The following is a 16,105-nucleotide window of genomic DNA, read 5'->3' as shown; positions in this document are numbered from 1 at the left end:
GGCTTATTCCTCATAGAAAGAGGAATAACTCTTGCACAAAAAGCCCTGTCTTCTGATGATCTACTGTACTTTTTCTTGCACAAAATCATGCTTGTAGTTTGGACAGTCTGTGAGTTTTTGTGCAAAAACTCTGCAGTGCAGACGTAACCTTAGTGTAAACTGGTATAGTTTCACTAAAGTTGATGGAACTCTTCCAGCTTGCCCCATTCAAGTATCTGGTCCCCTGGCTCTTATTTTCTAAATTTCACAGCAAGCAAACTAAGTAAAAAGTCAGCATAAGAAAATAGGAAAGTAGATTATTCTGGCAGAGTGTGAACTTTCTTTCCTCCCAAAAGAGACATATTTTCCTTGTTAGAGAAGTAGGAAGCTGTCTTTATCCGTTTGTCTGTCTGTCTATCTTTTACAGTTTGTCTATCTGTGTGTCTGTCTGTTCAAGAACTCCTCCTAAACCGTAAGAGTTAGGACCATCAAATTTGGTATGCAGCTTCCTCTTACCCTAACTTAAACCAAGGTCAGGGTTTGGTTGTGCCTGGAAAATGCCACGTGTCTGGAATGGGACTATATCCCATAACATGGATAGGGAAGGCCACAGAGAGGGGAGAGGCATGATACTGAAAGTGGCCATTGGGTGCAGCTGCAGCACCAAGGGAATAGCCAGCAGAGCTGGGGCTCCACCATATTGCCTGCCAGCACACTGATAAGGATCCCCCTGCCCTAAACTTGGAGCCAGCCCTGCCGCCCCCCCTTCCCGTGGAGAGCCTGAAGGCCATGAGGGGACCAGTGGAGAGGCCCCTCCTCAGACAGCCTGCAGGCTGCTGGGGGGGGGATCCCCAGAGTCTCGCCTCCCCAACAGTCTGCAGGCCAGGGGGGGAACCCTCAGAGCCTGGCCTCCCCCCAAACAGCCTGCAGGCCGTGCAGGGGGTGCTGCAGGAGGGGGCAGCCCTGGAGCCTTGAAACTCTGGACAGGCTGCAGGGGAGAGGGAGTTGCAGCAGCAGGGTGCAGTCCTTGAAGCCTCGAACCTTTACATAGTCTGCAGGCTGCCTGAGGGGAGCAGCTAGAGGGGGTGACAGCCTCCAGAGCCTGGTTCCCCCCACCCCTGAGACAGCCTGCTGGCCACGGAGGGAGGGCAATTGGGGGGGCACCACTGGCAGACAAGTACTGCCTCAGCCCCCCAAGAGGAGTTGCCACTAGAGTAGTGCCACCCTCGCTGCCACAGGTGGCCCTGGTAAGCTCCCCCCCTCCATCTCCCTAGTCTCCTGCTCCGAGTTCTGCACTCCCACCTGTCTTGACTTCAGCACCTTCCTCCCTTTGCCCTGAGCCTCCCTGTATCTTATATTTTCCATTTATTTAAAAAAAAAATCTTCACTTACAGACTTGAGCAATCCTGGGTACATCTGCTACTTACTTTATATTGATTGTTAAAACCCATTAGCGTACAAGAGTCTTTGAAAGACTGAGCAAGGGAGAGGCACCTCAGAGCAAATGCAGAGCTCTGACTGTCTCAGTCCTTACATTATAGAGATAATACAAATTAACAGTGATCAGTTACCATTGGGTTACTTCCTAAGACTCCAGTCCTGCAATTCATTATGCACAGATGGACTGCTGCATCTGCACAGAGCTCCATTGAAGTCATTTGCACTTCATACGGATGCTACACAGTCCACCCATATGCAGTAAGTTGTAGGGGTTTAGACAACACCTAAGTGATGTATTGTTTATGATATAAGAAGTTCCTCTGCGATGTTTTTCCACAAAATTATAATGCGTGAATTTATCTCTCTCATTGGTTTCAGAATTGCTTCTCTTCTACATAAATACTTGGATAAGTACAAACCAATAGAATTGGCAAAAATAACACAAGCCTTGTTGCTGCTGCATTGCCAGGACACAGAACTTTACACCAAATTAAGACAATTGCTAGCTGGGTGCGTATTCTTTTTGTAATGTTAACTGTGTTGATTGTTACACTAAATGTTGTCCTGTATTACTGGTTCAATCTTAACCTTTTGCTAAAAATGAACTGCTGTAACAATTCACGTCTATAAAAAGCACATGAACTTTAGAATGGGAAGTGAATGTGGTCTAGACTCTAGACTTACTAGTGATGTATGCCATAAATATGAACTGCATAAAATATAGGAATGGGCAAGGAGTCTTCTTCCACTGGAACTCTAGAATAGGGAACACTTCAGCACGATCATTGTGAGAGCTGCTACTTTGATTTTATTGGTATTTGTGGGAAGAGCTGATGAAAAGGATATTTCTGAATGGAGAAATGCCTAAAAATAATCCATTTGTGAGAAGTAGGGACTTGGGTGACAGCCCAAATGCAACGGAAAGGAGCATAAATGAGTATATCTTTAACTGGGGAACCCCAAGCCCTTGGTGAAGTTGGCATGCCATCGTTAACCCAAACCAAGCTAAGGGGGTTTAATGTTTCGTAATAGTTCACATTGTGGGACTCTTGCTCCATTGATGAGGCGACCCTCTTAGGAGCCATAGAAGAGGAGCTCTCTCACAATGGCTTCCACTCCATTGATCTCCTGTGGGGAAAAGAGCTCAGTCTGAATGGCTTGCTGGGGGTGAGATTGTCTCTGTGTCCCTAACACTCTGTCTGAGACGCCTCTAGGGAAGGTCTTGACAGAGAGAAAAGGTTCATTTGACAGGCCCTGAATATCTGCAGAGTCTCACAATCCAAAAGCTTTCTCTTCCTTCTCCTGCAGCATTGATACAGTAGGGTAGAGGATGAATTAATTCCTGGCAAGTGGGGGTTTTTTTTCCCCCAGAGGACCCAGAAGACAGGAAAATAAAAGCTGCCCTAGAAGGGATATCTAATTTTCATCAGCAATTCTTTGAGCCTCATCGGTTGTATTAGCATCTCTGTGCCTTCCTCCCTCTTCCACTAGTAGGAGTGATTCAGAAAAAAGAGGAGAAAGTGACCTGTCATAATCCCAGACTGATAAAGAAGGCATTCATATTTGGATGTAGTGTAGATATTACACAGGTCTCTTCTTTTCTCTCCTAAGAAGGCAGGATCTCCTCTCTAAAGGCCTGCTCTTGTATCTTAGGCAAGACTATTTATTTTACATCTGATTGGCAAATCTGAGCTATTTCTTTTCCATAATATGGCTAGGAGCTTCTCAATGAAGTATTCCAGTCTCTTGGTCTATGTAACTGTTTGGACAAAATTCTACTAGTATCAAGATAAAAAGACTAGCCCTAAAAACTGAGGCATTCCCTTCCCAGCTCACCTGAACTTCTTATAGGATTGTATAAATTTCACATTCCAAGAATAGAAAACATATTTGATGACTTCATTTTCTCCAGCTACCATGCTTCCTCTCTCCTTCCTTCAGCATGTAGTGTAGTCCCATTTTCTCAGCTTCTTTTTTGATCAGGTCAGGTGGTTGTAGATCTAGTGACAGATATTATCAGTGACTAAAGAGGTAGGAAAATGTTAGTCTCATAGGGTATGTCTACACTACCCCGCTAGTTCGAACTAGCGGGGTAATGTAGGCATACCGCACTTGCAAATGAAGCCCGGGATTTGAATTTCCCGGGCTTCATTTGCATAAGCGGGGAGCCGCCATTTTTAAAACCCCGCTGGTTCGAACCCCGTGCAGCGCGCCTACACGGGGCTCGAACTAGGTAGTTCGGACTAGGATTCCTATTCCAAACTACCGGTACACAACGATGCAAATGAAGCCCGGGAAATTCAAATCCCGGGCTTCATTTGCAAGTGCGGTATGCCTACATTACCCTCCTAGTTCGAACTAGGAGGGTAGTGTAGACATACCCATAAAGAATAAGTCAGTAGTCAGTGCTTTGAACCCCATATTATCATTGTTATTGCAAACTTACGAAATGTGGATTAACGTAGTTAATGCTTTGTTTTTCAATTAGCATTTATATGTACCTCATTTATTTGCTATTTTTATCTATAAATTTGTATTTGTCAGTACTGATGGTTTTGTCTCTTTCCCTTTTCTTCCAGTTACTTACAAACTAATGTTATGCCCACTGAAATTTCTATGCTAACTCGTGTTCTGTCCATGCTTCCTTCTTGTCAAGTGGACGAAGTAGTGATTAACAGGGTTGATGCAGTTTTGCCTCAATGCAGCTTAAGTGATTTGAATAGCTTAGCTACAGCTCTTGTCAGATGGATTCATCATGATCGGGCACATCAGCAAAGCACAGTCAGACCATATGCAAAGCTTCTACAGAAATTAAGTAACTGCGGGTATCAGAGGCTTCAAAAAGCCAGTGACTTGGATGTGTTGCTAGAAGAACTTAGACATATATCTGGAGAATGGTTTGAAGAAATGATCATTGAAGAAACGATAAGTACTTGTCAGCGCTTGATGGACCAAATTACATGGATGAATTTATTAGAATTTTCATCTTTTCTCATGAAAACAAACTATCGCTGTACTCCTTTACTTGATAGAATAGCTTCTGTGGCAGCTCAGCATATAAGCAAGGTACTGACGATACTTCAAGTGTTACTGTAATTTTAATGTGTCATAGATTATATACATTCACTTTTAGAAGTTTCGTTCCTGATGATATAATCACATGCACTTCCTTTTTCCTGTAATATTTGTATTGCAGTGCAGTGAGTGTTATTTCTCCTCTTCCAACTTCTTTGTAAATTATTCAGTAATGTGTGGGAAGAACCAAATTAACATAATCTTGGGACTGAAATCAAAGACACAAGGGACCCACTAATTTCAAATTGTTAATTGGCAGTACTTGAGGTTTTACTCTAATTAAGGTGTGAAATAACAAAAGTTTTTCTCACAGAATGAAAATTTTCCTCAAACTGGTCTCAAAAAGGACAGATGAATTAGTCTCATTTTCAATACAATACAATAGCTCCTGAGAAGAGAGTGACAGTTTTAAGCCTGTTTTATTTACTAGTTGTGTTGTAGTAAGATGAACTAAGATTTTTGATAGGAAGTTGGACATTTCTTTGATTTTGGAAATAAGAAAATAATGTTTATATTGCTATAACTATCTGCTTCTACCATGATAACAGAGACTTTTTAAAAAAGGAAATCATTGGAATTTAAAAGTAGTCCATGTACTCTAGGCTTTTTGCTTCTGAATTAATTACAAACCTCACCATTACAATGCAACATCAGACTGTTTTGAAATTGCTCCTTTTTCACTCTTGAAATGTTTATTTCAATTTTTTTTATCCAGATCTATCCTTCTGGAATCTATACTATTCTCCTCCCCTTTGCTATTATGAATTATGATCCTCCTCAAAGTGAAGAGTTCTTTGAAACTTGCATCCGACATTTTAGTTCTCACTTAGGTAAGTGATGCCAGGTAACACAAACTCTGAACTGGCAGTTACTCTTTATGCCAGGGCATACATTTAGATATACTTGAGATAAATGGAAAGTGGATTGCTACTGAAACAATTTTCTTTTCTTTTTCTAAGTAATGCAGAATTCATTGTGTTTCCCTGGGAGTTTGAAGCCTCTTTTCACCCTTCAGAAACAAGGATGTTAAGAAGCGGGTAACTGGCTAATCGTGTAGTCGATACAATTTGAATCGACTACATGATTAGTTGATAAGGGAAGGCACTTGGTCCTGGCTCATGGGGTGTGAGAGCTACCATTTAAAATGCAGAGCCACAGCGGAGGTAGCTCCTGGACCTGATGTGAGCTGGTAGTGGGTCAGCAGCCCTTTTCCATGGGGGTCCCAGCTCCCCAGTGAGATACCCCACGGACAGGGACTGCTTCACAGCATGTGGAACAACCTCTGCTCATGGCAAGCCTGGGACTGTCTTCACAACAGCCTCTCCTGTACCCCCACAGGGGGGTAGGCAGGCGGCACTATGGAGATAGTGCTGAGGGAAGCCAGTTTTTAAGATTGCTCCCTCCAGCACTGTCTCCTGCTCCTCCGCCCATTGCTGCCTCTGATAGAGAGGCAGCAAGGGGGAAGGGAATGCAAGCAGTTGACTCAACCAGTCGCTTACATCCCTATTCAGAAATCATTGTTGCTATGGGACTAAGAGTATATCTTGAATTGTTGTACAAAGAAAGTGAGAATTTATATTATCTGATTTTCGTGTGGATAAATGGAAGATCCTTTTAAAAAGAATTACTGTGGCTTTTCCTAAAGGGATTGGGATCAAGCACTTGATTATCTGGGGGAGAAGAGAGATCTTGTGGCTGATTATAAGGTGGTGAGCCAGGAAAAGATGAACAAAGAGACAGATTTCTTGACTGATAGTGTAGCTAGAAGGTTGTATGAAAGTTAGCCATGTAATGTTGTAACTTGTTACCTCTTTTAAGACTAGTCAGTTTTCTTCCTGCAGAGAATATGCCATAATTAGGCCAAGGCTTTGTGGAGTCAGAGAAACAAAATACCATTTGGCTGGTTTGACAAGCCTAGCTACTAGGAACAATATATATAGCACAGTAATTTCGCAGAGGGGTAACTGTGTTAGTTTGCAATTAAAAAAAAACAACAACAAAAACTAACAGTCCTGTGGCACTTTAGAGACTAACAAAAATATATCTAGTTACAATCACCTCTGCAACAATCTCCATTGCCAACTCTGTTCACACATCTATACAAGCAACACCATCACAGGACCTAACCCATAAGCCACAACATCAGGGGCTCATACAATTGCACATCCTCTAATGTGATCTATGCCATCAAGTGCCAGCAATGCTCCTCTGCCATATATGATGGCCAAACTGGACTGTCTCTAATGACAAAGGATAAATGGACACAAATCAGACATCAGAAATGGTAACACACATTAAACTTTTAGGGCAGGGGTGTCCAAACTTTTTTCAAAGAGGGCCAGATTTGACGAAGTGAACATGCGTGAGGGCCGACCATTTTGCCTGACATTCTTTGAACCATTAAAATTAAATGCAAATTAACTATTTTATGCAAAGTTTATTGCAAACGGCATACTTTTCATTTTGTCACATGGATGACAAATCTAAACAGGTGTTAAATCACTCTGCCTTTCATATCTGAAGGCCAGATGAAAAAAAAAATCCAGGAAGCTGAAATATATGTCAGGAACATTGTAAAGTACATTACATATTATTGGTAATAAAGGTTGTCTGTCAACTTTTAAGTTCAAAAAATATGAACAGGAACATAACACCAAGTATACATGTTGTGTCCAAATATATTTATAACTGATTTAGACCAACTGACATTAACTGAGATTTTACAATGTATTCATCTCAATACATATGGATTCGTTGGGGGCCATAAAAGATAGATATTGCCAAATTACCTGGGGGGCCGTATTAAACCGGAACACGGGCCACAATTGGCCCGCGGGCCGGACTTTGGACATGCCTGCTTTAGGGGAACATTTTAACCTGTCTGGGGATTCATTAATGGATTTAAAAGTAGCCATTCTTATACAAAGGCATTTCACCAGCCAATTACAGAGAACAAGTGCGGAATTGACATTCATCTGCAAATTTGACACTGATTTCCTAGGCTTGGAACAAAGACATTAACTGGATGTCACATTATAAAGCCAGCTTTCCCTGCATTTAACACCTCATTTTTATATCAAAAGCTAAGTATGGGACACTTCCAGCCCACTTAATTAGCTTCATTAGTGCTAGTTCTACAATTGACAGGTACATTTTTTCCCTTTTTTTTCTGTTATAAATTCTAGGTTTCGCTTCAGCTCATCTGAGGAAGTGGATTTTGCCCATGAAAGCTCATGATACTATGTATCTGTATTTGTTAGTCTCTAAGGTGCTACAGGACTACGCATTTTTATAATAATTTTGGTTTATGTTGAAGCAGTTTTATAGCCCTCAGTTGGAAAAGTGAGAAAGCAATGCGCATGTGTAAGTCCTTGTTTTTGTGTGGGTATATTTTACTTGCTTTGATAGTAATGGGAGTCAGGCATTTTAATGGAAGGAAGAATAGAGCTCATTAGACAATTTTCATTAGACTTTTTAACAAATGTATGCAATACAGCCATATAAATGTATGTTTGGTTTTTAAAGGTTGTTTTGAGCCTCATCTCTTGGTGCTGCTCGGTTACTCCTTGGCCATCGCTGAGTATTTTCCCCCAGTCCTGATAAATGCAATATTTAATGTTGATTTCCTAGGCAAACTGGATGCCCAGCTTGAAAGTAGGTATTTATCCCTCTGTTTTTTATTATGCTATTTATAAAGACTGTAAAGCTTTGTATAATAACTTTTACATTGAAAATTATCCTAAATTAATGGTGAAGTAAATGTGTAGATTTAAAAATGATAAATCTTGTAACATTGAAACTCCAGTAACTACAGTCTCTTCCTCCTTTTACATAATGCCCGCTTTGAAACATGCCAAGCTCGTCCTGGGCAAGGGCACTTAGCACCTCTCAGGACCAAGCTTTTTAGATACAAAATCCTAAGGCCGTGGCCACCAACAAGTTAATTGTGAGGCATTCCGGGCCCCCCATTTTCTCCTATCCCCAAGAAGCCCCACTACCTACCTCGAGCGACAATGAAGGTAGTGGCAGCTTCCCGTGGGGTGGGCGAAAGTCCTGCAGCTGCGTGTCACTTCCGAGGGTTCCGGAAATGCGCTGGCTGCTTCCTTGCCCCAAGTCTGTGGCGTGCCGGGAACTTACCGGGTGAGTCTCCAGAGGTGTGCACTGGGACTTCCCTTCTCTGTAGGAGGTGGGAGTCGGGCCCGGAGGGGGTGCGTGACGGGGTCTTCCCTGCTCCGCGGGAGGCTCATGCCAGCCCTGGCGGAGGTTCGCAATGGGGCTTCCTTCCTCCGCGGGGGGGGCGGGATTTGGCCCCGAGGGGGCACGTGTGCGGGCTTCCCTGCTCCACGGGAGGGGGAGTTGGGCCCGGAGGAGGCGTGCAACAGAGCTTCCCTCCTCTGCGGGGGGGAATCCTGGGAGAAGGGAGGTGCAGGGGACTCTGCCCCCACTGGCACCCTGCCCCGTCACAGAACCCTGTCCCCTACTCTCCTGGCACCGTGTTCCCTCTCCCCTGCCCCCAGCCACAGAATCCTGTCCCCACTGGCACCCTGTCCCTTGCTGCAGAAACCTGTCCCCACTGGCACCCTGTCCCCTGCTGCAGAAACCTGTCCCCACTGGCACCCTGTCCCCTGCTGCAGAAACCTGTCCCCACTGGCACCTTGTCCCCTGCTGTAGATCCCTGTCCCCTGCCCTCCTGGCACCCTGTTCCCTCTCCACTGCCCCCAGCTGCAGAACCCTGCCCCACTGGCACCCTGTGCCTTGCGCCAGCACCCATTAGCACCCTTCCTCAGTACAGGCAGTCCCCGGGTTACGTACAAGATAGGGACTATAGGTTTGTTCTTAAGTTGAATTTGTATGTAAGTCGGAACTGGCTCCAGATTCAGCCTCTGCTGCTGAAACTGACCAGTGGCTGAACAGGAAGCTGAAGGCAGAATTGCTCTGCCCCCAGCTTCCTGGAATCAGCCACTGATCAGTTTCAACAGCGGCTGAATCTCGAGCCTGGGACAGAAAAGCTGGGCTGCCAGGTAGGTCCCTGTAGGACCAACCCGGCAGCACCCCAGCTGCACTACCCCAGGGTCCACAACAAAAGCCTGGTCTGCTGGGGGAGGGGGAGTGCACTAGCTGCGCCCGCCCCCCCCACCCCCAGCAGACCAGGGACATGGGGAGCAAAGCCGCAGCAGAGGCGCGGGACCCTGCCACCATTGCGGCTTTGCTCCTGGTGTCCCTGATCTGCTGGAGACGGTCCCCAGCAGACCAGGGACACCGGGAGCAAAGCCGCAGCGGCGGCGGAGTCCCGCGCCTCTGAGTCTTTGCTAGAGCAAAGCCTCAGGCGCGGGACCCCTCCGCCTCCCCGGCTTTGCTCCAGGTGTCCCTGGTCTGCTGGAGACGGTCCCCAGCAGACCAGGGGCACCCGGAGCAGCTTTTCTCTCCCCGGAGGTCGAGGTGGCAGGACCACTGCGCTGTGGGCGGTCCCGCTGCCTGCGAGCTCTGGGGCGAGAGAGCCCCGTTCGTAAGTACGGATCCGACATAAGTCGGATCCACGTAACTCGGGGACTACCTGTACCATGTCCCCTGCTCCCACCAGCACAGTTGGGGCCACATTAGTGAGGCTTGAGGGGTGGGGGTTTGGAGGAATGTGGTGGTGTTTGGGTTGTTTTTTTTTTTTGGTGGGATTTTTTTGCATCTCACTTGTGTGGCCCCAAATGACTTTTCTTTGGGTCAGTGACCCCTGACTCAAAACAGGTTCCCTGCCCTTCTCATAAAGACACTGCAGAAACGTTTTGTGTGTGACATAGTATTTTATTAAAAAATGAAGCCTGGCTAACAAACCCCCAATTGGGGCGAAGCTCCCATCTGGCCACAGCATCATAACGCTCCTGCACTCCATTCCCCCAGACCCTAGCTCTGAGCCTATCATACACTGGAACCCCCTACCCTGAGCTCCTCACATGTCCCAACCCAAATTCCTGAACCCTCACATCCACAGGCCTGTGGCTTGCTTAGTACCCCAACCCTACATCTGACCCCAACACTGCCCGGCCTGGAGCCCTCTCCCCGAGCCAGTGACCCCTTCTCCATCTCCTCCTGCATCCAGATTTCCTCCCAGAGCTTGCACCTCTCACCCCTTCCCACACCCAAATCCCTCATTCCCACCCCAGAGCCTACATATCTTGTCTCAACCCAGCGAGGGTACGACTAGACTGCAGGAGTTTTTCAGGATTCTGGAGATATCCCAGAAAAACTCTTCTGCATCCAGGGATGCGTTTGTTCTTCCATTTTTTTTAGTGGAAGAGCAAACATGCCCTTTCGGTCACCCCTATATTCCGCTTTCCACGAGTAATAAGGGAGCTTCAAAAAGGAGGTTGTTTTTTTTTTTACATTTGGTCCAGTGTAGACAGGCCAAATGTTGAAAAAACCTCTTCCTACAGAAGAATTGGGGGGGGGGAAAAAGCAGCAGTATAATGGTTGGGGATAGCAAGTGATGGAGAGGAGGAGAATAGAGAGGGCAGGGCTTTAAGGAAGGAGCAGGGCTTCAAGGAAGGGGCGGGGCGGTAGATCTTGGCTTGTTCTGTCATTTAAAAAGTGATCTTGGGTGTAAAAAGGTTGGAGACCACTGTCCTAAAGCATTCCCCTCCCCCTGCAAAATCTTATTACATCAGCACTCGAGCAGGACAGGAAGTGCTGTTTTCTGCTTGTTTATGTCATGATGATGTCCATTGAAGTAGGGAAAACATGGACTCCTGGACTCCTGCCTTGGTAAGTCATTAAACGAAGAGTGTCTTTTCAGATATTTTCCCTTCAAATGAAAATATACTTAAAATTCAAGTTTTCATCCCATCTGCTGAGCCAGCTGGCTCATGCCAAGTAGCAATCTGTAATTTTACTCAACCTGCTAAATTGTACCATAGTTGGTCGAGTTAGCCATATATCTCTATTTTTACCCTTGTGCTTCTTCCCCCATCCTGGCTGTTGGTTTGCAAACCCACTTGTATCTTGCCTAAAGGTAGGCCCTGATCCTGCAAAGAATGACCATTGTTTCACAACAAGTAGTTGAAGTAATTATGTTAGGAAACACTGACTTTTATAAAGCTAGCTCTTCAAAAAGTTCTTTGCTTTTTAGATTAAAGTTTAGTTTGTAGCCAGTTAGCTCCTTGCCACAGGATGTTGTGAAGGTCAAGACTTTAACAGGGTTCAAAAAAGAGCTAGATAAATTCATGGAGGATTGGTCCATCAGTGGCTGTTAGCCAAGATGGGTAGGAATGGTGTCCCTAGTCTCTGTTTGAGAGGCTGGGAATGGGTGACAGGAGTGGGATCGCTTGATGATTACGCATTCTGTTCATTCTCTCTAGGGGTACTGTTGAAAGACAGGATACTGGGCTACATGGACCGTTGGTCAGACCCAGTATGGCTGTTCTTATGTTTTTCTATTCAGTTATAAACTTTTCAAATTAAATACTTTTGCTTACTTTTGTCTGTTCAGTTTTGATTGGGTAGAATGTGGCACAACATGACATGTAGATAAGTATGTTACTTACAATTAATTCTATTTCTATGTTAACTGAGCCTTCCTGGAAAACCTCTTCTCAAATACAACTTGATTCAGTTGATAGTTGGAATGCTTGGTGGGATGGAGGGGAAGGTCAATGTATTGTGTTTAAAAGACACAGTGGGAATCTGATAATCATCAAGGATTTTGTGGAGGGTTTGTTTGAAGATAGCTTGTCCTAATAATGGAATTCCCATAACATTTTCAGAGTGGTTATTCATTTTTCATATCCAGGATCTAAACTTTGCTGTGGGTGCTGTGGTAATCAGTTGGGTAGCGTTTGACTCTGTCCCAGGTGGGCTGCACAGGCGCACAGCTTACAGGGAACACTGCTCCCTACCATTTAGGTCAGAGCAGATGGGTAGAAAATTCAGAAGAGATGTTTTCAATGGCTGCATTTTTCTAATTCCTTATTGCCAAGTTAAAAAGAAAAATTTCCAGTTGATGGATTTGCACATTTTTTGTAAGATTCTTAAATTAAGTGTATTCATGCACTACAAGCTAAAAGGCTATTTCTCAGTTAATTAAGTGGCCACTTTGAAGGCCCCTCCAGATATCCCATGTTTTAGCTGACTTTTTAAATTCAGCCCTACCAGAATCCTTAAATTGGAGAGTCCGGCTCCGCCTGATGGAATTGAACAGAGCCGTGTGTCTGGAATGCCCAGAGTTTCAGATCCCTTGGTTTCATGAGCGCTATTGTCAGCAGGTACAGCGTAAAGGTCAGTATTTTAGGAGAGACACCACCATTTGTTGTTAGTTATGGAGGACTAACAGCTTGGCAGTTGCTGCATTTCTTCTAGCATTTTCATAGGGTTATCTATTAGCATAATATAAAAGTTTATTAACTTACTGAACAACTGAAAATAATATTTAGCACAAAAAAGAAACCTTAAAAACTGTTTTTCTATCTGTCCTGCATTGATATGAAAATCTCATGGTAATACTTGTAAAAAGTAAAGGTTCACTCAAGTGTAATTTGCCCTTCCTAATTCCCCATCTTTTTGAGGTATGTGCTATCCTCCATGGTATGTGCCATGGTGGAGCTACATGTAGTTTGGGAAAGCAGAACAACAATAGCATTCTACAGAAATGTTTTTATCCCACAGTTGGCTTTCCGTATGCAATTTTCTGTGGCATTTCCTAAGATTTCTAAGATTGCAGGCCTGTACACTGGTGCGTTAATTTGTCCATTTTGTTTTTGTAGGCAATGGCAACACAAATATAGCACAGGAGCAGATTCATAGAATGCTGGGGGAGATTCTGGGAGGAAGACAGTATGCCAAAGCATCTGTTCTCACACCTTACTACTATAGAATAGGTGGGTATTAACCAGTTTGTGGAACTTGAAGCCACAAGGCCACAGTAAATTCTTGTAGAGCAGTGGTTTTCAAACTTTTTTTTTTCTCGTGTTCCAGTGAAGAAAACTGTTGATGCTTGCAACCCAGCATAATTATATCTTTTGACTAGAGTGTGGGCCACTTCAGAGGGCTACCCCCACCCCAAGTTCCAACCTGGCTGGCAGCTGGGGGGGGAGGGGTAGCTCATGGAGCTGGGAGACAAAGCAGTGCACAGAGCCACTTGCATGTCTCTACAAAGGAGCCAGACCCAGAGCTTAGCATGGTCCACGGTTTCAGGACAGGCAGGTGCACTAAGCAGGACTGGCAGGGAGATTGCACTACACCCTGGAAGTGGCCAGCACCAGGATCTCCATCCATAGCGCAGTCTGCAGTGTCAGTACAGGCAGGAATCCTGACTAAGCACCCTTAGTGGTCACCTGCTCACCTTACACCAACAATACCCAGTGCCTGAGGGTGTGTCTAGACTACAGATTTTTTCGAAAAAACTTAACCTGCGTCTAGACTGCAGCTGCATTCTTTCAAAGATAAATCGAAAGAACGCACCAATTTTTTTGATCATGGTAAACCTCATTTTACGAGGAATAGTCTTTTTTCTAAAGTACTCTTTCGAAAAAAGGCGCTACTGAATGCAAACTGCTTTTTGGAAAAAGAGCGTGTAGACTCTTTCGAAAAAGTGGCTCACTTTTTGGAAAAATCTGCTTGTAGTCTAGATGCTGTCTTTCAAAAGAGGCTTTTTCGAAAGATTCTTTTGAAAAAGCCTCTTTCGAAAAAAGCTTGTAGTCTAGACGTAGCCTGACACTCTGCAACCCATACAGTAGAGTCCCTATTATCCGACCTAAATGGGACTGACACACGGTCGGATTACCGAATATGTCAGATGATATGGACTCTACTGTAGAGAGCAGTGGAACAGGTGATGCTGCTCCTGCAGGGGACGTCCCTGGCAGGAGCGGCATCAGCTGTTCCATTGCTCTCTAGGAGAAGCTGCTGCCGCTCCTGCCGAGGCCACTTCATCCCCTGCAGAAGCAGCAGCAGCTGCTCCTAGAGCGCAATGGGGCAGCAAGTGGGGCCGTTCTCCCAGCCCGCGCTGTATCCGACCCTGCAGGGTCGGATAAAGCGGAGTGTCGGATTACCGGGTGTCAGTTAATCCAGACTCCACTGTACTTTGAAAACCACTGTTGTAGGGGTTATTAAAGGCATGAGTCATCTCTGTAACTTGTTGGCTATGTAGATTTGGGGTACCTAAGGATTGTGCCCCGGTGTTTAAATATAATAAGCCATCAAACTGGATACAAAGTGAGTTTGAAAAAAATACATCAACCAACTTTGCCTTACATAACACAAATAACATTAGATAACAGCAGTAACTTAGTTTTTCTTAAAATAAATGTTCTAAATATTAAATCAGATCCATTTCCCTTTTATACTGATTAGTGTACTGGGTTATTGCATTTTTTAGATTTTGAATGCATTTTGGATAAAAACAAAAAGCCTCTTCCCTATATGGATCAGAATATAGTTTTGGCTGACTTAGTACAATGGGGACCAGACATTCAACTCCTGGGGAAGAAGGGGCTACCGCCAGGAGCACAGAGGTTAGTACATGGTTTTCTATACTTAGATTTTTCTAGATAGATGAATCAAGTTGTATATTCAGGCTTATTCTTATCCTTTATGATGGCTGTTACTTTTTAATATACACATTGTACCTCTTGTGAGTAGGAGTGCTACTGACTGCGAGGCAGGTGAGAGCAGTTCCTTGTGAACAGCTAATATCAGGATGGCCCAACTCATTTTTAAACTCCTCTTAATTTGAGAAGTAGGAAATCAACATCTCTTTGGCTGTATGTAGGTGCACTGAATGACTTAGATGCCAAATGTTAGCAGTACAGCCCTGACTTCTTAAGGTCTTGCTTTTCAGACTTCCTGCAACTGCTGTTGAACCTAGTGAAGTTGCAGGTGTGCAGAACCTACAGGGATCAGGCCCTTATCCTTAATTTCCGGGCACCCTCACCTGTAAAATGCAAATATGATTCACTGAGAGGACAGCACTAGGCTGTGGAAGATTAAGGATTACATATAAGATTTAAGGGTCTCAGATGTAAAGGACACAGAAAAGTATAAAGTTTTAAAGTGTGTGGTGATTGGCTCACAAAAGTCAGCTTTTACCAATAATAGCTGAGATGCCAAACCTTTGCTTTTGGTAGGTCTTGTTCAGATACAAGGTGTAGTAATTGTTAATAAACTCTGACTTTTTAATAGCAACAACAAATTCTTAATTAGAAGTTGCTTCCAAAAAATGTGCATGTGCTCCCATTGAGTGAACAAACCTGGCATGTTGTACATCTCTCTGTTTGATAATGCACAGCTAATACACTAGAAGGGCTTTTCTATGAGTAGTATTTTATTCTACGTGCAGTAACACATTTGCTCCTGAATTTGAGCAGTTATTATTACACCTGTGCTGCATTAGCTGCCCTTCCAAAGGCAGACTGGTTTCAAGTTGGTTGCCTTTTAAAGTCCTTCATGCCTATACTCCAGATGTCCTCTTTGAACTTTGTTTTTAACAGGGTTTGTGCTGACAAATGACTTTCAGGGATATTTTTACTATTGTATATGTGCAAATCAGTAGTTAGATGCACAAATGTTATGTAGAGAGAAGCAACAAAAGAGTCTATCTTGGAAATGTTGATCTGACGTTTTTCGTGTT

The 16,105-nt window shown here is 44.2% G+C and overlaps 1 protein-coding gene across 10 annotated transcripts in view; it reads left to right on the top strand.

Moving 5' to 3' along the window:
- The window catches only part of FASTKD1 (FAST kinase domains 1), a 36,229-nt gene that overhangs the window by 18,487 nt on the left and 1,637 nt on the right, over positions 1–16,105 (top strand). For all 10 annotated transcript variants that reach the window (XM_075933570.1, XM_075933573.1, XM_075933572.1 and 7 more), the window contains 7 exons: positions 1,798–1,929; positions 3,999–4,485; positions 5,210–5,324; positions 8,020–8,148; positions 12,625–12,756; positions 13,242–13,355; positions 14,855–14,990. In XM_075933570.1, the coding sequence (XP_075789685.1) occupies positions 1,798–1,929; positions 3,999–4,485; positions 5,210–5,324; positions 8,020–8,148; positions 12,625–12,756; positions 13,242–13,355; positions 14,855–14,990 (1,245 nt within the window). The remainder of the gene's footprint in view (positions 1–1,797; positions 1,930–3,998; positions 4,486–5,209; positions 5,325–8,019; positions 8,149–12,624; positions 12,757–13,241; positions 13,356–14,854; positions 14,991–16,105) is intronic.

Source organism: Pelodiscus sinensis, chromosome 7 (assembly GCF_049634645.1).
Source record: "Pelodiscus sinensis isolate JC-2024 chromosome 7, ASM4963464v1, whole genome shotgun sequence".
NCBI lineage: Eukaryota > Metazoa > Chordata > Testudines > Trionychidae > Pelodiscus > Pelodiscus sinensis.
Note: the sequence above shows the minus strand (reverse complement) of the source record. Positions and strands in the feature narration are given on the sequence as shown.